This window comes from Peromyscus leucopus, chromosome 19, assembly GCF_004664715.2.
Source record: "Peromyscus leucopus breed LL Stock chromosome 19, UCI_PerLeu_2.1, whole genome shotgun sequence".
Classification (NCBI taxonomy): Eukaryota; Metazoa; Chordata; class Mammalia; order Rodentia; family Cricetidae; genus Peromyscus; species Peromyscus leucopus.
This window is the reverse complement of record NC_051079.1, coordinates 26121728-26142842: the sequence shown is the minus strand read 5'-3', so window position 1 is coordinate 26142842 and position 21115 is coordinate 26121728. Positions and strand designations below refer to the sequence as shown.

General features: G+C 48.6%; 3 protein-coding genes across 4 annotated transcripts; 2 read left to right on the top strand and 1 right to left on the bottom strand.

The window, feature by feature from the left end:
• Positions 1-45: 45 nt before the first annotated feature.
• Hars1 (histidyl-tRNA synthetase 1) lies at positions 46-13136 on the top strand. 2 transcript variants are annotated; one of them, XM_028886725.1, is made up of 13 exons: positions 46-236; positions 482-571; positions 4503-4622; positions 6657-6752; positions 7836-7961; positions 8773-8880; positions 9047-9145; positions 9336-9429; positions 9598-9725; positions 9819-10061; positions 11951-12067; positions 12260-12406; positions 12697-13136. In XM_028886725.1, the coding sequence occupies exons 1-13, from the start codon at positions 147-149 to the stop codon at positions 12766-12768; spliced, it is 1530 nt and encodes a 509-aa protein (XP_028742558.1). In that variant the 5' UTR covers positions 46-146; the 3' UTR covers positions 12769-13136. The 2 variants fall into 2 exon arrangements, with proteins under 2 accessions (XP_028742558.1, XP_037052985.1); XM_037197090.1 differs by lacking the exons at positions 46-236; positions 482-571; positions 4503-4622; positions 6657-6752; positions 7836-7961 and adding an exon at positions 7992-8603.
• Positions 13137-13349: 213 nt separating this feature from the next.
• Positions 13350-16240, top strand: Dnd1 (DND microRNA-mediated repression inhibitor 1). Its single transcript, XM_037197093.1, has 4 exons — positions 13350-13560; positions 13691-13808; positions 14168-14629; positions 15386-16240. The coding sequence occupies exons 1-4, from the start codon at positions 13537-13539 to the stop codon at positions 15838-15840; spliced, it is 1059 nt and encodes a 352-aa protein (XP_037052988.1). The 5' UTR covers positions 13350-13536; the 3' UTR covers positions 15841-16240.
• On the bottom strand, positions 16114-19925 carry Wdr55 (WD repeat domain 55). The gene is made up of 7 exons (XM_028886727.2): positions 19672-19925; positions 17837-17937; positions 17669-17756; positions 17401-17580; positions 17178-17277; positions 16917-17086; positions 16114-16829 (listed from the first exon to the last, which is right to left on the bottom strand). Exons 1-7 carry the CDS (start codon positions 19863-19865, stop codon positions 16499-16501), a joined length of 1164 nt encoding a protein of 387 aa, XP_028742560.1. The 5' UTR covers positions 19866-19925; the 3' UTR covers positions 16114-16498.
• Positions 19926-21115: the final 1190 nt, after the last annotated feature.

Sequence of the window (21115 nt, the reverse complement as noted above, 5' to 3'; positions counted from 1 at the left end):
GCTCCCTGACCCGGAAAGGTTTTCGCTCTCGCTGGAGACGCTCTAGGCACGAAAGCCGTGGACTCGATAGCCGGAAGTCATCCGAACCTGGGCTAAAGACCGCCAAGGCGGGGTTAGGCAGCAGTCGGTTCCGGTTGGCAGCCAGGATGGCAGACCGTGCTGCGCTGGAGGAGCTGGTGCGACTCCAGGGAGAACACGTGAGGGGCCTCAAGCAGCAGAAAGCCTCCGCTGAGCAGGTGCGACTGAGATGGAAGGACAGGGGCCCGACAAAACCGGAGGAGCACAGAGGGCGGTCTGGCTGGAGGACAGGCATGTGAATGAAGGGGCTAGGCTGGGAGAGTAACAGAGGCTGAGTGAGAATAGCCAGGGTGGGTCCCCGAGAGGAGCCAGGCTAGGCCTACGAGAGACGAGTATGGGGTGCATGGGAAGGGAGGGACGGGAGGGACGAACAGACAGTCCTGCGGCGTTTTTCCCTCCACAGATCGAGGAGGAGGTATCGAAACTCCTAAAACTGAAGGCACAGCTGGGCCATGACGAAGGCAGACAGAAATTTGTGCTCAAAACCCCCAAGGTAAAAACTATGGCTGTGAGAGGCCTCCGAGGGAGGTCCTGATCACAATCTGAAATACTGCAAAGGCGTCAGTGGTTGATGTAGGCAGTGGGCTGGATGGATCTCAACCTGAGTCATTCGATGATGACAGAAACAAAGCTGCTCAGGGGAGTGAGCCTGCTAACTGCTGCTCCTTTCGTTCATCACATAGCCATTGAGTAAGTCTATGTGTGTGGTATTGTGCACTGAATAGACCATACTGGACGCCTGTCTTTGTGATGCTTACGTTCTACTGAGACAGAGATTTAAGACAAATAATTCCACGCAGGGATATGCAATTACAAAATATGACTGGTGATCATGAAGAAAGTTAGGGCTGGAGAGATGGCTCACAGCAGTTTAGAGCATGCAGAGAATCCAAGTTTGAGAAGATATTATTGAGATAGTTAGGGGAAATGAAACACGCTTGGTATTGGATAGCACTAAGGGATTACTGTTAGTCTGTGGATACCAAAATCTACAGCTGAATAGTCCCTTTTAGGAAATGGTGTAGTATTTGCATATAACCTATGCAATTCACTCACGTACTGTAACGTCATCTCTAGGTTACTAACAGCTAATAGAATGTAGGTAGTAATTGTTCAAAGATAATGACATGAAAAAAAAACTATGTATTTAATACAGGCAGAATTTTCTTTCAACCCCAAGTATTTTCAGTGCAGTTTATTGAATCTGTGGATATGGAACCTTCAGATACAGAGAACCAACTGTGTGTTCCACACTCCATGCACTCACCATTTAAAAAAATGGGGCTGGAGAGATGACCCAGTGGTATAGAGCACTTGTTGCTCTTGCAAAGGACCCAGGTTCGATTCCCAACATCCACATAGTGGCTCACAAGCTGTGGTAACTCCAGTTCCAGGGCACTCAACGCCCTCTTGTGACCTCAGTGGGCACCAGACATACACATGATACACAGACATACATGTAGGCAAAGCACCCATACACATAAAATAAGATAAATCTTTAAAAAAATGTGAACTTACCTTAAGAATATTTTTACGGGGGGTGGGGAGGGGTTGGTTGGGGTCCCTGGAGAGATAACTCAGTGGTTCAGAGCACTTAATGGAGGCTCAAAACTATTTGTAACTCCAGTTCCAGGGGATCTGATGCTCTTTTCTGACTTCCATGGGCATCGGGTATGATTGTGGTGCAGGCAAAACACTCATACACATAAATCTAAAAATAAATAAATAAATAGATGTCCTTTATAGGTAAAATTATTAATTTTATTGAATTTTGACCCTTGGCTATTAATAAGTATCACTAGTAGGAGACAAGGACATATATAAAGCATTTCTGCTACAAAGCAGACATCTGATAGCTTTTCAGAGAGTTGACTATCTGGCAGCCATTTTGGTGAGAATAAAAGAAGTGGGCTTTGCTAACTCAAGGAAATCTTCTGGCAGTGATATGCTGCTAATGATGAAACTCAAGCACTCACATAAAAAATTTTGGAAAACTTACATATCTTTTACTGTGAGTCTGACAACTTCTCAATACTTAGATTTTCCTGGTGAGATATGTGGTCCAATATTATGAAGATCTCTATAACTTACCAATGCGCCAGTGTTTTCTAGATGACCAGTGCAGATGTCAAAAAATCATACATAATTAAAAAAGATCCTTCAACGTAGAAGATACAATGGTAGATTTTATTTATTTATTTATTGGTTTTTCGAGACAAGGTTTCTCTGTGTAGTATTGGTACCTGTCCTGGATCTCACTCTGTAGACCAGGCTGGCCTCGAACTCACAGAGATCCGCCTGGGTCTGCCTCCCGAGTGCTGGGATTAAAGGCGTGCGCCGCCGCCACTGCCGCCTCCACCACCACCACCACCACCTGGCTCAATGGTAGATTTTAATGTATAGTTCTGCAGCCTGAAATATATTCATATTATTGTATAATCAATGCTACTCATCTGTTTCTTCTTCCAGATAGGGCCTGAGTCTGTGGCCTAGGCTGCCTGTAACTTACCACAATCCTGCCTTGGCCTCCCAAGTGTGGAAACAGGAGCTGTTATACCTGCTTTTCCAGAACTTTTTAATCATTCAGAATTGAAACCACCCATTTAGCAATATTCCCCTTTCCACCTTCCCTTCAGTCCATAGGTGATCTCTGTCTCCATGTATTTAGTAACTCTAGTTACCTTATATAACTGAGAAGTGCTTGATGAGTTTTGTTTTCTTGAGATGGAGTTTTGCTATGTGTTCCTGGTTGACCTGGAACTCACTATGTAAACCAAACTGGTTTTGAGCCTCCCAGATACTGCTATTATGGGCATGCACCGCCCTCCCCAGTTGACTAGTGCTTCTGAATGTAACAACAGGAAAACTCCATTGCTGTAGCTTTCAGATTCCACATTCCAGCCAGTCTGTAAGAAATGAACACTTGGATTTTGGTGTAGTATCAAGAAAGAATATCCACAGTTGAGGAGCTCATTGGAATACTCTGCCTTTATAAGAACCCACCTGAGTAAGATTAGAGTTTCTTCATACTTTTCAGCCAGACCAATATACAGCAATAGAAAATTAATACAAAAAGCACATAGGAAAATTGGCTGACTTTTATTAAGGAAAACATTAAAGATTTGCAGAAATGGGGTTGGAGAGATGGCTCATCTGTTAAGAGCTGATCTTCCAGAGAACCTGGGCTTGATTCCTGGTATCCACGTGGCAGTTTACAACTACTTTTAACTCCAGTTGCAGAGGATCTGGTATCCTCTTCCGGCCTCCATGGGCACCAGGCATGCAAGTGATTCATGAAACATACGTGCATGAAAAGCACCCATACACATAAAAAATAAGACTGAAAACAAGATTTGCAAAAAATGTGATCGATATTACTCTTCTTGCTACAATTTTTAATTGTCTTAAAATATTATTTGTGTTCATTTGTAATGGTACTTTGATAAATTTTTGCACTTATAATTTCAAATGTGGCAAATGTACACAGAAACAATACATTTTGAATTGATAGTAGCTAAGAATGTGAAAAGGTCCTTACACCAAAGGTTTTGGAGCAGGCTGTAACAGCCCAAACTAAACCTCTGACCTAGATGGGGACAGACTACTACACACTTGCTGTGTGCTCTTAGGAGTAACAACTTCTTGACAGCCTGTAATTTAGCTATAAAATGTATCTGCCAAACCTGGATCAGCACTTTTTTCCCTTCTTGAGAAAGGGTCTCACTGTTACGGCCCAAGCTGGCCTTGAATTCAGCGGTCCACCTTCCTCTGCTTCCAAGTGCTCCCATACCCAGTTTGGTTAGAGATTTTTATCAGAAATAATTTAATTTGTTAAATTAAATAATTATTTGTTAAATATAATTTGAAAGAAAATTCTGTTGAAAACTTGCATGCAAACTTTAGAATTCAACCCACTGAGCCGCTTGGAATTGGTAATATGCTTGTCTGGTAGGTACTGTCTGCTGTGCAAGCAAATGTGATTCCTGAGTTTTCAAAGTCGGAGCTGAGAAAATGGTTCTGAATCTGAAATAGTACCCAGCCCTCTGGTAGCAGTGGCTCTTGGGATTGGCAGGGCTTGTTCTGCGCTGTCTGCCCACTAGGTGGCCTGTAGGCAAACCCACGCTTTCAACATCATTTGTGTTTCTTGTTGCTCAGCTAGACTTTGGATAGTTCTGCAGCTTATTTTTCTTTGTTTTAATTTATTTCATGTGTGTTGGTGTTTTGCCTGCATTTATAATCTGTGTGAAGGTGTCGGATCCCCTGGAACTGGAGTTACAGACAATTGTGAGCTGCCATGTGGGTGCTGAGAATTGAACCCAGGTCATTTGGAAGAACAGCCAGTGCTCTTAACCGCTGAGCCATCCCTTCAACCCCTTGATCTTTGTTTTAAATGTCATCCTTGAGTTTTGATTTTGACTTCCAAGGGCACAAGAGACTACAGTCCCCGGCAGATGGCAGTTCGGGAAAAGGTGTTTGATGTCATCATCCGCTGCTTCAAACGCCATGGAGCAGAAGTGATTGATACACCTGTGTTTGAACTGAAGGTGAGAGATGGATAAGGAGAAGCTGAGGGGTGGAGCTGTGGGCTTTGAACACCAAAGAGGCCAGGGAAGGAGTCTAAGGTTGCAAGGGTTAGAATTTTAACACATTAGTGGGGCTGACTGAGTTCAGTCTGTGACAACACCAGAATACAAATGTTTGAGTCCACACACTGAGGATTTTAAAGCTTTATAAATCTTGGCCAGTTTGGTCAGAGGGATATATTATAACCAGTTGACGACATCAGGGTGCACGGACTGCTGTAACATCCTGAAGACATTCTATTTCAGTTTCTGACATTGTTCAGATCTCAGACGTTGTAAAAGCATCTGTTTGCTAACCTGATAATGCATTCCTACAAGCTTATCTTCAAGAAAAATGCTCAAAGCCAGAAAGCTGTGTGCACAGATATGCCTGTTGACATATTTTGGAAATGTATTTTAATTGGAACAATATAAACATCTAATAGAACGGTGTTAGCAAACAAAGTGTAGAGCTTTGTACTGTTCTGAGATGGTCTCATCATAACCCAGGCTGGCCTTGAACCACAAGCAGGGTGCTTCTGCCTTCCTAGTGCTACGGTTATAGGTGTATCTCACTACCCCGAGAGTCCCACTGGAAAATTACACATCTTTTTTATTTATTTACCTTTTAATGATGGGGGTTAGACTTATTTTTAATTATGTGTTTTGTGTGAATGTATGTACATGTGTACACATGCCTGAGAAGGTCAGAAGTATAGGATGTCCAAGGAGCTGGAGTTACATTAGGTGGTGACTGACATGGGTGCTGTGAATCCAACTTGGGGTTTTCTGCACGATCACTACAAACTCCTAACTACTTTATCAGGGCTGGAGATGGCTCAGCAGTTAGAGCACTCGTTGATCGTGCAAAGGATCTGGGTTCAGTTCCCAACATCCATGTGGTGCCTCACAACCATCTGTAGCTCTAGTTCCAGGGGAGCCAACACTCTCTTCTGACCTCCACAGGCACTAGACATGCATGTGCTGGGCATACACACACAGACAAAACATACGTACACATAAAATAATATTTTTATTTTAAATAATAATACCTTAGGCCTGACTAAGATGGCTCAGCTTGGGTAAAAACATTTATTACCAAGCCTGATGACCTGAGTTTAATCTTCAGAACTCACAAGAAGGAGGAAGAGAACCAACTCTCACAAGTTAGCCAATGACCTTATGCATACCGTGGCATATGAATGCACACAGTAAACATAAATGATTGTTTTAAATAAATTAAATTAAAAGTAATACTTTCGGGGGTGGCACACACCTTTTATCCCAGCACTCAGGAGGCAGATCTCTGTGAGTTCGAGGCCAGCCTGATCTACAGAGTGAGTTCCAGGACAGCCAGGGCTACACAGAGAAACCCTGTCTCAAAAAATGAAGGAGGAAAAAAAAAAAAGTAATACTTTAGCTTTTGCACAAAATAGAAAAAAATAAGCAGAATATCAACACAGAATTGTTATTCCCTTTTATTTTTGTTTTGTTGTGTGTTTTTGAAACAGGGTCCCTCTATGCAGACCAGGCAGGCCTTGAACTCATAGAGAACTACCTGCCTCTACCTTCTGGGTCCTGGGATGAAATGTGTGCCTGTTACTACTTTTTTATTGTAACTACTTCAGACTTGTAAGCATTAGGAATGAAAAGCAGAGGGATTATAGAACTATAGACAGGTTGAGATGAGTCACATTAGAGGAGTAAGTTTTTGTGTTCATAATGGTCTTTAAGGGCTGGGGATATAGCTCAGCGATAGAGTGCTTGCCCGCCAAGTACAAAGCCTAGGTTCAATCCCTAGCAACACATGATAATAGTAATAATAATAATAAAGAAAGTTATTTCTATCCAGGAACGATGGCTCAAGCCTTTAATCCCAGCATTCAGGAGGTAGAGGCAGATAGATCCCTAGAAGCCCAAGGCCACCCAGGGATACATAGTAAGACCCTGTCTCAAAAAAAAAAAAACTAAAATGTAATTTATTATTGTGATCACATTTCTTCTTGGTTTCTCCAGGAAACACTGACTGGAAAGTACGGAGAAGACTCAAAGCTTATCTATGACCTGAAAGACCAGGGTGGGGAGCTGCTGTCCCTCCGTTATGACCTCACTGTATCTTTCTAACTTGGGTTAAGGCTTTGGATGAATTGGCACTCACTGGGGTTGAACTTGGGTTTAGGGACAGCAGGCATAGGTAAGATTAAATATGAAGGCATTTACAATTAAAGGATTTATTTCTCTAAACAAGATAAAGGACTTTGGCTAAGTGGAATATAGCCTTAGAAATCTTCATCTCTCTGTCAGGGCCCTGTTCTTAGTTTAACAACAGTCTCCTGTCTCAAGAATAGCTTGCTGGGCGGTGGTGGCGCACGCCTTTAATTCCAGCACTTGGGAGACAGAGCCAGGCTGATCTCCGTGAGTTTGAGGTCAGTCTGGTCTACAGAGTGAGCTCCAGGAAAGGCTCCTCTCCCCTGCCCTCCCAGTAGACAGTTTTCTGTAATTGACTATTATAATTTCCTTTATCTCCAAGTGTCTCAGTCAGTGTTCTGTTGCTGTGAAGAGACACCTTGACCAAAGCAACTCCTAGAAAAGAAAGCATTTCATTGGGGGCTTGCTTACAGTTTAGAGGGTTAGTCCGTTATCATCATGCTGGGGAGTAGAGCAGCACACAGGCAGGCGTGGTGCTGGAGAAGGAGCTGACAGACAGACAGACAGACAGAGACTGGACCCATGGTGGGCTGTTGAAACTTGAGAGCCTACTCCCAATGACACATCTCCTCCAACACTACCTAATCCTCCCAACAGTTCATCATCTGGGGACTAAGCCTGCAGATACACAAGCCTGTGGAGACCAGTGTGGTTCAGACCACCACACCCAGCCCCTCTGCCAGGCATCCACGCAGGCATTCCATGTGCCCTTTCCTGTTCTGTCTGATCTGCCGAGCCCCCTTTCTCCCCCAGTCAGCATAGTCCAGGAGAGACGGGAGCAAGAGGGAGAGGAAGGAGCCTGAGTCGTCTTCCTCCTCAGCTGCCTGTCATGATTACACAGTCCATTCTTCTGACAGTCACAAGTGCTGTCACTCTTACAGGGAGTGGTTTTATCTCCACAAGCAGGGTTAGACCCCCGGCTTCTGTGGGTGACGATGACTTCCAGCAGCCACAGGAGGCTCTTTTTCCTTAACGCTCTGTTATCAGGTCCCTTTTGCTCGGTATCTGGCAATGAATAAACTGACTAACATTAAACGCTACCACATAGCAAAGGTGTATCGCCGGGACAACCCTGCTATGACCAGAGGCCGTTACCGTGAATTCTATCAGTGTGTGAGTGTTGGAAAACCGTGGAGCAGGATGGGTAACTAAGGCCCTCTCTGATAGGATCTACCGGGTGCTATGGTGTCCTGAACAAACTGGATGACCTCGAAAATGCTCTTAGATTTCTGATATCTTCGTGTAGACCTCATAATGGCTTAGTGGAGATGAAGAATAAGACATTGAATCTGAGGTTTGGGGCCTGGTTTGGTAGTTTTGATTATTTGGGGGAAGTTGTTTTATTTGGGAAAAAAATTAGTTCTATTTTTCAGTGCTGGGGTTCGAATGCAGGGCCTTGTTCACACTGGGACACTGGGCAATGGTTCTACCACTGGGCTACTCCCTAGCTCCAGGTCCTGTGTATTAAACCACAGTATTACAGTCACAACAGAGAACGAGGAAATTCAGTGTGTGGTGTTGTCAAGTCTTCAAGACGAATGGCGGGACTTCTGACAGAAAAAAATAGCAAGAGACTACAGTGGGAAGGGCTGGGGCTGTAGTTCAGCGGTAAAGTGATTTGCTCACATGCTTGAAGCCCTAGGTTCAACCCCCAGTATTACCAGAGAGACAGACAGACAGACAGAGACACTGACTGACTGAGGCTGGGAATTGCCCCCACAGCAGTAGGAGAAGTTGAGGAAGACCATGGAAGAAGTGAGTGCTGAAGAATAGTTCCATAATGGACCAGGGAGCAGGACTGGTGAGGGCCCGAGGGCTGACGAGGAGACAGAAAATGAAGGGGAAGGCCCGTGCTTCGCTGCAGACAGCAGAGGTTTCGGGAGTCTGTCACAGGCCGCCCCTCTCCCTCTCTATTTCCCTGCAGGATTTTGACATTGCTGGCCAGTTCGACCCCATGATTCCTGACGCAGAGTGCCTGAAGATCATGTGTGAGATCCTGAGTTCACTTCAGATAGGCAACTTCCTGGTCAAGGTCAGAGCTGGGTGGGACTGGGAGGTCAAGGTAGGGCCTGGCCTCTCACAGGGAGAAGTCCTTGTGCAGGCGGATCAGTAGCCCATGTGATAGAGACGACTGGGAATTGTGCAAAATAAGCAGAAAACAAGCAGCCTCCTTCTTCCCTATACCTTGCTCCTCACAGGTAAATGATAGGCGCATCCTAGATGGGATGTTTGCTATCTGTGGTGTTCCCGACAGCAAGTTCCGTACCATCTGCTCCTCAGTGGACAAACTAGATAAGGTAATAACCCAGACACCTGATTCTTTCTAGATCCTACCTGTTTTAAGCAATGAGAAAGTTTAGGAGCAAGAGGTAGCTGCCTCTGTGCCCACTGGAGGAGTTCTGGCCCCAGCATATAGGTCGAAGGGTCCACACTTGTCCTGTGGTAGGGAAGCTGTGTAGTGGCCTCTGACTGTTATTGTCTGCCCAGGTATCCTGGGAGGAAGTGAAGAATGAGATGGTGGGAGAGAAGGGCCTTGCACCGGAAGTGGCTGATCGCATTGGGGACTATGTCCAGCAGCATGGTGAGAAAAGAACCCAGCAGCCTCATCACTGCCCTCAGTCCTGAAATTGAAATGTGCGTGCGTGCGTGTGTAGCAGGAGCGTTCATGTGTACATGTCCTGCAGCCCAGACAAAAGGCAGACCTACTGTTTTTTTCTTGTCGGCCTAACCTACAAATTCATTTCCTCAGGTGGGGTGTCTCTGGTGGAGCAGTTACTCCAGGATCCTAAACTCTCCCAAAACAAACAGGCCTTGGAGGGCTTGGGAGACCTAAAGCTGCTGTTTGAATATCTGACCCTGTTTGGCATTGATGACAAGGTAAGTCAAGTTGGAGAGAGGAGCCTTGGCTGACTGCTGTGGCTTGGGGTCCCTGATCCTAACCTGCTGCTGACCTTGACCTTGCCTCCACAGATCTCCTTTGACCTGAGCCTTGCTCGAGGCCTGGACTACTACACTGGGGTCATCTATGAGGCAGTGCTGCTACAGATGCCAACCCAGGCTGGGGAGGAGCCCCTGGGGGTGGGCAGCGTAGCTGCTGGAGGGCGCTACGATGGGCTGGTAGGCATGTTTGACCCCAAAGGGCGCAAGGTGCCGTGCGTCGGGCTCAGTATTGGAGTAGAACGGATCTTCTCCATTGTGGAGCAAAGGTTAGAGGTAAGTCCTGGGGTCGGTAGAACACAGAAGGGCAGGTGATGGTACCCAAGCTACCTTGGATCTCTTAGGGACAAGTGCTGCTTTGGACAGAAGAGATGGTTGTTAGCCTTTAGAGTCTCAATCCTTTATAGGCCAGTTTTGTGTCTGTCTGTCTGTCTGTTTTATGATACTGGAAATTGGACCTGGGCCCTGTGCATGCTAGGCAAGCACTGTTACCACTATATGCTATTTTTCACTTAATTTGAGACAGGGTCTCACTAAGTTGTCCAGGGTGGCTTTGAACTCAGTGTGTAGCCAGGAGGGCCTTGAATCCTCCTGGCTTAGCCTCTGATTAGCTGGGCTAGGTTGAGCCATGAGGCCTGGCTTGTAGGATAGTTTCGTAGCTCTTTATTCTTTCTCCACTGGATCAGAGGTATCAAGAATCTAGGCTGGTGTATCTAAGATGCACATCTTCCTTGGGGCAGACTACTTAAGGTCGACCAGGCTCACATGCTTGGTGCATTTTCAGCTAATGTAGTTCTGACCCAAAACAACTGAACTGAGAGTAGCCCAGTTTGTTATTTTTGTTTCTCAGATAAGGAAGCTAAATATTAACGATCAGATAATTTGCTCAAGATCATGACACTTGTAAGTAGAAGAGTCAGAGTGTGAATCCAGATAGTCAAAACTCCTAAGTCTTACTGTTAGCCACTCTAATGCTGCCTCTCAGTGGAAAACATGTCTAAGGCCCTGGGCTTGCTCCAGTGGCTGCTCTGACTCCCTGGGACTTAGAGTAACACCAAGGAAGCTCCCCTTTGTTGCTGGTACTCCTTTTGTTTCTTTGTTTGTTTGTTTTTGTTTTTGAGACAGGGTCTCTCTCTAGCTTTGGAGCCTGTCCTGGAACTGGAACTCACTCTGTAGACCAGGTTGGCTTCGAACTCACAGAGATCCGCCTGTCTCTACCTCCCAAGTGCTGGGATGAAAGGCGTGCGCCACCCCCACTCACCCACCCCCCCACCCCAACCCCGGCTTTTGCTGGTACTCTTAAATGGCTCATTGCTTTTGATTTTCAGGAATGCGCTAGCAACTTTCCCACTATTCCTGTTTTTTTCTCTAGGATGACACCACCCATGTTTCCCATTTGAGTTCATTATTCTAGTAGGCATCTGATGTTGTAACTCTGAAAATAGTTTTCCAGAAAAAGTCGAGGGGCAATAGCAGCCTTCCTCCTTGTTCCTGCGTCCACATATACCTAGTCTCACAGAAGGTGAAGACTGGATGCCAGTGGTGGTTTGAGGTGGTCTCCTAGTACTCCTTCTTTGTGATTGTGCTGTGGCCTTAACCTAGAGGGAAGGGAGTTTGAACTTTACTGTACTGTTACCCTGGGATAGTTCTTTTTGTTGGTGTTGTGTTTTGTTCTGTAATTTTTTTTATTTTTATGGGTGTATGTTTTGTGTGCAAAGGAGGCATCAGATGCCCTGGGGCTGGAATTACAAATGGCTCTAAGCTGCCATGTGGGTGTTGGAAATCAAGCCCGGGTCCTCTGGAAGAGCAGCCAGTGCTCTTAACTGCAGAGCTATCTCTCCAGCCCTGCATTTGTTTCCTCGGTGCTTTGTGTTTGGGTTGGTTGGTTTGTTGGTTGGGTTTGGGGGTGTTTTTTATTTGTTTTTGTTTTTGTTTTGTTTTTTGAGACACACTAGCCTCAAACTCACATATTCTGTCATACAAGTCAGTTCATTTCGTACACCTTCTAAGAACTACTTTATGTCCTACTAGTAGATGAGAAGGCTGGGACCTTTCCCTACTGGAGCCCACAGAGTTGGACCTCGTCTCTCAGGATCCCAACTCCAGCTTCCCCGTTGCTCCTTGATGACTCAGTCCCACTCTGACTCTTGCCTGCCTCTCCCTAGGCTTTAGAGGAAAAGGTACGGACCACGGAGACACAGGTGCTTGTGGCATCTGCACAGAAGAAGCTGCTGGAGGAGAGACTGAAGCTTGTCTCAGAGTTATGGGATGCTGGGATCAAGGTACAGGAGGCAGTCCCCAGGGGGGTAGCAGACTTGGGAGTACTAGGTACAAACTAACAGAGGTTTACCTAGTGCCTCCCCCTTACTTCTTGAGATGCAGCAAAGAACAAGGTACCTGCTGCACCCCACCCTACCCCCAAAGTTCCTCCCCGAGAACAACAAAACTTCATTTTCTTCTTTGGTCATGTGCAGGCTGAGCTGCTCTACAAGAAGAACCCGAAGTTACTGAACCAGCTACAGTACTGTGAGGAAGCAGGCATCCCACTGGTAGCCATCATTGGCGAGCAGGAGCTCAAGGATGGTGTTGTCAAGCTCCGTTCAGTGGCTAGCAGAGAAGAGGTAAGGGGACAAACAGGAAGGCTGACGAACAAGGGGCATCAGCTGCCTGTTGGAGACCTGAGCCCCATAGAGCACTAACTTCTGAAGAACCTGGGGGCTTAGACTTTAACTGCAATCGTGACGTTTCAGGTCCCCAGCAGCCACCTGCACATGTTTTCCTAGGGGCATTATCTACCCTGGGCTGTCTAACTGGGTACATGTCCCAGTGAGCCAAACCTGGTACTAGAAGTAGGCACTCAGTGAATAGCTGAACCGAAGATGCTCATACCTTCTTCCTCCTTCCTGGCCAGGTGGATGTCCGAAGAGAAGACCTTGTGGAGGAGATCAGAAGAAGAACAGATCAGCCCCTCTCCATCTGCTGAATCCGAACAAACTGGCAGAGGAATCAGAATTGACCTTATTTGAACTGAAACAAAACTGCATATGTATTTAAACAGTTTGCGTACTTGTGACCCAGCAGAAGACTGAAGGGTGGTCAAAATTGTGGCTTTTTTGTTTTTATCATTACCTTATCATTGGTAATCACTGGCAAAAAAAAAAAAAATGGCCAAGAATTACCCTTTCCTTGTCGGGGATGGAGAGGAGCAGTATAGGTGGACTCATCAGGACTCTGCCTCCTAAACTCCTGTGTGGACCTGAGGTGGCTTCACCGCAGAGCCCCACACCAGATGAACAGATGCGACCCTACAACCTACCGCCAAAAAGTTCAATAAATGTCTCCAACCGCTAACGCCTGTCTGTGTCCATAATGCCTAACGTTACCTTCCGCCTCGGGTCCTGAACCATTCATGCTGCTTTAGGCGACGGTGTGAAAGCGAGGAGGCCTTCCCAAACCCACTGGTTAAAGGACACCCCGTGGGCCCGGTGCCCACCCTGCCCCTACTCGGCCCCACCCCCCACCTCTGCGATGGAGCTCCTCCCACACACGTCCTAAGAGTTGAGAGATTTCCAGGGGCTAGCGCGCCTCCAAGCGTTCGCGCACGTGCAATGGATGCCTCCTTGAGAGGCGGGGTCGCCCTCGGAGCCAATGAGAGCTCGAGGGGGCGTGGAAGGCAGGGAATCTTCCAGAGGCAGAGAAGCCCAAGGGACGTTCTAAAGAAGGTACTGGCAGGCAGACCTAGGAGAGGGCTATGCAGTCTAAAAGGGAGTGCGAGGTAAGTAATTAAAGACCGAAGGGGTCCTTGGGCCCCGCCTACATAAGGAGCGGTTACAGTGACCCCAATACCCAAGCGAGGTGGTACTGGGCCGGTGATGCGCCATTCCAACCTACCCTCTTTCCTCCAGCAATGGTGTGAACGGGTGAATCCAGAGAACAAGGCAGCCCTGGAGGCGTGGGTAAGGGAGACTGGCATCCGCCTGGTACAGGTCAACGGGCAGAGGAAGTATGGCGGGCCACCCCCAGGTATGGTAGCCCCACCCCGTGTGGCACTACACGGCCTCGGCCACTCTTGGAAGGGCCTGTCCCCTAGGCTCCAAAGTCAGGAAACCCAAACGACCTGACATAGCCTGTTAGGTGCGGGTATTTGTCTGGCTCCCCTTCCACCCTCCCCGTCGAGGAGAGTACGCCCACCCACTCAGTGCCAGCCTAGTTGTTTACGCCGTCCAGTCGCCCAATTCTGCTAACGACCGGGAGCCAGAAGGGTGTCAGTATTTCTAGACGGTCTTCCTCCTGGCCCCCCACACCCCAGCTGTTTCCTGGGGCTTAGAAGTTGAACCCATCCCATTTGACGACACCACCCCCTGCATATCCTCTCCCTCCAGGCTGGGTGGGCAGCCCGCCACCTTCGGGCTCCGAGGTGTTTATCGGACGACTGCCCCAGGACGTGTATGAGCACCAGCTGATCCCCCTCTTCCAGCGCGTGGGGCGCCTCTACGAGTTCCGCCTGATGATGACCTTCAGTGGCTTGAACCGCGGCTTTGCCTACGCGCGCTACAGCTCGCGGCGCGGTGCCCAGGCCGCCATTGCTACGCTGCACAACCACCAGCTGCGCCCCTCCTGCCAGCTTCTGGTGTGCCGAAGCACCGAGAAGTGCGAGCTGACGGTGGACGGGCTGCCTCTGAGCTTGAACCGCCGCACCCTGCTGCTCGCCCTCCAGCCGCTGGGCCCCTGCCTGCAGGAGACATTGCTGCTACCCAGCCCCGGGTCGGCGCCCTCTCAGATTGCGCTGCTCAAGTTCAGCACACACCGAGCCGCTGCCATGGCCAAAAAGGCCCTGGTAGAAGGTAGGGGTGGAAGCTGCGGGTGGGCGGCTGGCTTCGTTAAAAGCGTATCCCCAAATCTTAGAGTCAGACACATGCGTGGGGTTCACAGACTGCCGGCATGCAACAGTGCTACAACCACTATTTACCTAAATTGAAGCTCCCGCTTGTCTAAGTTCCTCCCATAGTTTGTATCCTATTTTGTTTTTGTTTTTTTGAGACAGGGTTTCTTGTGTAGCCTTGACTGTCCCGGAACTCGCTTTGTAGGCCAGGTTGGTGTCAAACTCACAGAGATCCACCTGCCTCTGCCTCCCGCTTGGATTAAAGGTTTGCGCCACCACCACCTGCCATTGCATCCTGTTTTAGGCCTCAGTATTTCGGGGGAGGGGGGGGGCCGGGGGCAGGGATTGGAGTTGTACAAGAGTTCGGGTGAGCCTGCTTATCTTTGTAGTGCCTGCTTCCTCCTGTGAATGAAGCAGTGCTGTCTCGATTTCAGCTTTCATTGATCAGAAAGGTTAGCTGTTGTGACTGGTGACTAAGTAAATAAGGCCTGAATGCCCTGTACTGCCCCAGGGATAATTAGATAGTATGTGTTGTTACAGCCCCTTTACAAATCAATGAAGTGGGGCTCGGGGGAAGTTGTCACACCCCCAGGAAGTGGAGAGGCATTAAACATAGCCTGTGGCCGTCACTCCCAGGCCCCTTTACTGGCCAGCTCCTCAGTGTCCGGCTCCAGTCCCGTACTCAGATCTGCCCTTGTCTTCTGCCTCTTTCTTGCAGGGCAGTCACGCCTCTGTGGAGAACAGGTGGCTGTGGAGTGGCTCAAGCCTGACCTGAAGCAGCACTTCCGCCAGCAGCTTGCGGGTCCCTCGCTGCGGTTCCTCCGGCCGGAAGGCAGCCAGCTAGCCCAGAGCAGGGATAGGCTAGGGACCCAAGGGGCTCGGGCTGCTCTGCAGCTGCTGTGTCAGCGGATGAAGCTGGGCAGCCCCGTGTTCCTTACCAAGTGTTTAGGCACAGGGCCTGCTGGCTGGCATCGCTTTTGGTACCAGGTTGTGATCCCTGGACACCCGGTGCCTTTCAGTGGCCTCATCTGGGTTGTGCTGGCCTCTGAGTGGCAGGATGGGCACGAGGTGGCCAAGGATGCTGTGTCTGCACAGTTGCTGGAAACACTGAGTGAGTCCAGAACCAGCTTGTGGTCTCCTGGGGCTGAAGCAGGTATTGTGGTTAGGCAGTGACCCCTCCCCCTCCTCTCTACCCGCAGCCTACATGGGTGGGCAGAACCTGTGCCATCTCCAGCCCAGCAGGCCTGGGCAGCCACTACTGGATCACAAAGAGACAGGGGCCTGGTTACAGCTTCCTTGCTGGGGAAGGACCCTGCCTGTCACACCTAAGTGCTACTTTAGTTGTGAGGAACTTTGCCCTTCCCCCATTGAGCCCAGGGTCTGATTGGACCTAGTATCCTTGGTCACTTCCCAGTTTGACAAAATTCACCATACCCACACAAAAAGTTGACTATGAATCTTTGTTTTTATTTGAGCCAAAGGCCCTTCCTCCAACCACGTGCCACTGATTTGGGCTTATGTGTCTTTTCTTCTGTGCTGGTTGTATTTATATTAAACCCCTGGTTGGTCTACACACGTCTGTCTCTGCTGTCTTACCGTAACAGTTTGTTGTACAGTGGTAGGGTGAGCAAATACTTTCCCACTTTTGAGGCCATGAATTCATACAACAGAGTCCTGGAAATTCCTGTTGGGGGCTGGGGGGGGATCCATGGTAGAGCTAAGCTTATATTCAAGATGGTGGGTTCAATCCACGGCACCAAGAAACAGATTTCTTTAGGGGCTGTCCCAGAAACATAGCTCCTTGTCCTGGCACTCTCCTCAGGGCCTCAGCTCAGTCACTGTCGTCTTCGCTCTCCTTCAGCACCTCCTCCTCCTCCGGGGCCTTGGCATCCTCTCCATCTTCTCTCAGCCCTGCAAAGAAGTCATCAGTGCTCCAGGCCTTACTGCTCAGGGCACGGAGTGGTCCTCCCTTTTTCTTGCGTCGCCGATAGTCGTCCACAACCACAGTTCGCAGCTGAGCCATGTTCCAAAATTTGAGTCGCTGGTCGTGGCCACTACTGGCCAGAAACTGGCCGCAGTGGGATAGGGCTAGTGCCTCCACAGGCTCCCCAGCATGCTGGCCCACGGTACCTACCACTCGGTTTGGCAGGATGTTCACAGCCCTGGGCAGAGAAGAGTGTTAGGCACTGGCTGGCTTGGCTTGGCTTGGCCAGCTCCCTGGGCTCCAGGGCGGCAGTGGCTCCCCTTACCTGATGATGCCATCAGTGGAGCCAGTGCACAGCAGATTCTCGGTGACCGGAACCATGCAGTCAATGGACTCTGCTCTCAGGGCAAAGCGGTCACTTGTCGCCCCAAAACCATTCCAGTTGAAGAGGTAGATGGTACCTTCACTAGATCCACAGGCCACCTTCTTCCCGTACTGCAGGTTAACAAGGCAAACCATGTTTGTGGAGCCACTTCAGAATATACCCCCTGGCGCACATACCCCATCCCATCATACCCAGCTGTACTTTCATGAGGGTGACGGAGGTCAGATCGCCTGACTGAGGCTCTGAGAGTAACTCCAAACGGCGTCTCTTGATGTTGAAGACACCAAGGCAGCCATCCCCACTGTAGAGAGCGAAACATTGAACAGGAAGCTCCATTTGAGGAAGACTATAATACCCAGTGGGTACCTACATCACCAAGAGGTCTCCAGGAGGAAAAGAGCAGGGAGTCCGTTTAAGGTTGTACCTGGCTGTCAGCAGCAGCTTTTTGGCTGGGTCTAGAGCCATGTCAGCGATGTACTCCTCATGCTGCCGCATATCCATTAAAGGGCCCTCTTTTCGCTGGTCCCAGAGCCGGATGCCACCTGTGTCATCCCCAGTGACTAGGACATTCTCATCCACAAGCAGCAGGCTATTAATGGGGGCACTGGAGAAACAGAGAATATGAATTTGTTCTAATGGAGACCCTCAGTCCTTACCCCTCACCAGGTACACGTACATCTGATTTTTCTTACCTGTGAGCCTTGGAAATGCGTCTTTCCAACTGTCCCTGTTCGACGTCTAATACGTGGATTGCTTTGTCCTTAGAGACAGTAACAAGTTCTAGGGGAAAAGCCCAGTTTATGGTATGATCACTGCCCTCTCCCCGTACCACACTGCTGGCTGCCTGCCCCCGTACTCACTCTGCCCGTCCTCTGAGAAGACGACGGCTCTGCAGGACTTGAGGTGGTGTCCCGAGGACCAGACTTCCTTGGTTTCTCCCTCCTGACAAGAGTATGAAAAGCTGAGGAAAGGAAGAGAGTGAATCATCCCATACCACACCTGCAATGCACAGGGCACAAAAATCCAACCTTCCCATGTAGATAAGAGTACTCCCAAGACCAAAGAGCCTACCATTCTTGTTTATCGATTTTCTTTGTAGTATTGGAAATGGAAATTCACACATGCTAGGTAAATAGTCTGCAACTGAGCCACACACACCCAGCCTATTTATCCATTTTCTCTTTATATTTTTCTTTTAGTTATTCTTTTTTTGTTTGGTTGGTTTTGGTTTTTGTTTGTTTGTTTGTTTTGTTTTTTTTGAGACAGGGTTCCTCTGTGTAGCTCTGGCTGTCCTGATACTCAAAGACCAGGCTGGTCTTGATTGAACTCAAGAGATCCACCTGCCTCTGCCTCCCTGAGTGCTGGAATAAAGGGCATTCACCACCACTGCCTGGCTCATTTATCCATTTTAAATTAACTTCAAATGTTAGATCTTGTTTCGATACTTATTAATTCAAGATATATTTGTATAGGACTATTTTGGGGAATGCATCAGGTTGTGACAAGACCTCATTGCATAGCCAAGGCTAGCCTGGAACTTGTTTTCTTTTTTTGTTGTTTTATTTGAGACAGGGTTTCTCTGTGTAGCCCTGGCTGTCCTGGAACTCTATCTGTAGACCAGGCTGGCCTCAAACTCAGAGATCCTCCTGCCTCTGCCTCCCAAGATCTGGGATTAAAAGAGTGTGCCACCACTGCCTGGTTTAGCCTGGAATTTGTAATCCTTTTATCTCATCCTTCAAGATGCTGAGATTACAGGTAAGTATACATCTTTACATTCCACTCTTCACCATCCTCAAAAGTCCAAGCCTGGGGAAAGATTGGGTCTGGACCACTGTGGGGGCCCAGAAATACTTGATTAAACTAATGGCAGGCTGGGTGTGTTGGTGGGTGCCTAATATAGGAATTCTAGCTGGGCAGTAGTGGCAAATGTTTTTAATCCAGCACTTGGGAGGTAGAGGCCAAACTGGTCTAATGAACAAGTCCCAAGGACAGTTAGGGATACTCAAAACCTAGGGGAGCCGGGCGGTGCTGGCCCACGCCTTTAATCCCAGCACTCAGGAGGCAGAGAAACCCTGTCTCGGAAAAAAAACGAGGAAAAAAAAAAAAAAACTAGGGGAAAAAAATCTGAGACCGGAGCAAGAGGATCCTCTGGGCCATAGTGAGATCCTGTCTCAAAGGAAAATAACTATTAACAGAAGTCCAGAAGTTGAAAGGGTAATAATCAGAGTCCACAGAAGCTATAGAAGGACACAGTTAATTACTGTATATTCTGGCCAATGTCACCGTGCTGACAAGTTAAAGCAAAATAGAGGTGGAGGTCTGGGGAGATGGTTCAGGCCTTGGGAATCCCCAAAACCTATGTAAAAGATGGGGCAAGTATGGTGGCCAACTTTAATTCCAGCACTTAGGAAGCAGAGATGGGTGGGATCCCTGAGGCAGACTAGCAAGGATCGTCGAGCTCCAGTCTCAACAAGACACCTTGATTAAAAATTAAGAAGTTAAAAAGATGGAGAGGTATGTGGGAAGACATCTGGAGTCAATCTGAGACTTCCACAAGCACACTTGCTGAATGTTACTGAACGAGTCGGGCCGTCTGAGTCTCACAAAACAAGTCTTCCCGCCACACGCTCTACCCCCACCTCTATCCGAGGAGCTTTAAGACCCTGGCGCCCACGCGCCGACCACGCCCACTCACACGAACACGTCCCCGTCTACGTCCCCTGCTGCCAGCAGGTCTCGAGTGGGATGGAACGCCAGGCCACTGGCTGGCGCTTCCAGCACGATGTCTTCTGGGGTATCACGGATCCGGGGTGCTGCCTTCGTGGAGTCAAGGTCTTCCTCTTCATTGCTTGAATTCTCCGCGGGACTCTCCTCGCACATGCGATCCATAGGATCCACGCGCGCCGAGGAACCAACTACATTTAATGGGGCGTGGCTTAGGTCGTTGCTTCCGGGAGCAGGCGGGATCGGAAGTGCACCGGGGGAGGACGTCGGAAGGGGCGGACCTGTGGCCTCTGGTGTAGATGGAGCGATCGTGGAATGCTGCTGCGTCCTCTAATAACAACTACCCTACCCCCTTTTATTTTTTTAAATGAAGCTGAGTTGCAGTTTTTTTTTTTTAATATGTTTTAAACAGGGCTAAGAGAAAAAAGAGCGGAGGAAGAAAGGCAGAGCAGGAAATATGGGCGTGGTTTCAGAGATTTCCCCTTCCCTCAGTGTTTCCGTGTGATGAGTGCACGTCTGTCACGGCGCGCGTGGGGGTCGGGGAACCACCTTTTGGAGTTGGTTCTCTCCTCCCACTTTATGTAAATTCCAGTGACTAAATAACTCGGGCGATCCTGAGGTTTGCTCTACAACCGACTTAGCGACTGTACCATCTCCCTGTTCCCTCACCATCTTATCTGACCCACTGTGACCTGTGCTTGGGGCTAGCTAGACTGTGTGACCTTTAAGGCCTGCCCTCCCTCCAGCCGCTTCACATATTTGGGAACACCCTAAATTGTTCCCTCCTTCCAGTCTTATCCTAACAAATAGGAGAGGGGGATCCCAATCATTCCTGACTTGGTGAAACCTAAGACCAAGGCTAGGGGCAGGCACGTTGCCCAAGATGGAAAGAGTCCACGCATCCCTAAGTTAACAGACGGGGATCATCTTCACACATGCTCAAACTGCTGCCCACGCCAACATCTTCGTGCCTCCAGAGAAACGGTGAACAGTACCGTTCTAGAATAGTTTAGCTCCTGACCTTCGATGGGCATGACCAATTGTACTTAGGCTACCCAGGAAAACATTCATGGCAGCTGATGTTCTGGGCATCCCTGTTAACGAGGGTTCCAATAATGAGATGCTTCCATGGCAGGGCAGTCCCTGAGGCTAGCTGAAAATGACCTGCTCAGATTTCCGGGCAGCTAGGCCTTCTAAAGCTTGTGCTGGCACGGTAGCACACGTCTTTGGGAGAGAGGGGAAAAAGCAGGTGGATCTCTTGAAAATTCCAGGCCAGCCTGATCTATATAGTGAGAACCTGCTGAAAAGGAAAATAACACCAACATGAGGGGCTGGGAAGATGGCTCAGCAGTTAAGAGCACTGGATGCTCTTCCAGAGGCCTGGGTTCAATCTCAGCACCCACATGGCAGCTTAC

Bases quoted from the DNA above. Each gene is read 5' to 3' on its own strand.
- Wdr55 (XM_028886727.2), bottom strand. From the start codon at position 19,865: ATGGATCGCATGTGCGAGGAGAGTCCCGCGGAGAATTCAAGCAATGAA. The intron at 17,938-19,671 runs GTGAGTGGGCGT...TCCTTTCCTCAG, and splicing joins GTAGACGGGGACGTGTTCGT to CTTTTCATACTCTTGTCAGG. The intron at 17,278-17,400 runs GTACAACCTTAA...CGCTCTCTACAG, and splicing joins AAGCTGCTGCTGACAGCCAG to TGGGGATGGCTGCCTTGGTG.
- Hars1 (XM_028886725.1), top strand. From the start codon at position 147: ATGGCAGACCGTGCTGCGCTGGAGGAGCTGGTGCGACTCCAGGGAGAA. The intron at 8,881-9,046 runs GTCAGAGCTGGG...TGCTCCTCACAG, and splicing joins TAGGCAACTTCCTGGTCAAG to GTAAATGATAGGCGCATCCT. The intron at 9,430-9,597 runs GTGAGAAAAGAA...TCATTTCCTCAG, and splicing joins GGACTATGTCCAGCAGCATG to GTGGGGTGTCTCTGGTGGAG.
- Dnd1 (XM_037197093.1), top strand. From the start codon at position 13,537: ATGCAGTCTAAAAGGGAGTGCGAG. The intron at 13,809-14,167 runs GTATGGTAGCCC...CTCTCCCTCCAG, and splicing joins GTATGGCGGGCCACCCCCAG to GCTGGGTGGGCAGCCCGCCA. The intron at 14,630-15,385 runs GTAGGGGTGGAA...TCTTTCTTGCAG, and splicing joins CAAAAAGGCCCTGGTAGAAG to GGCAGTCACGCCTCTGTGGA.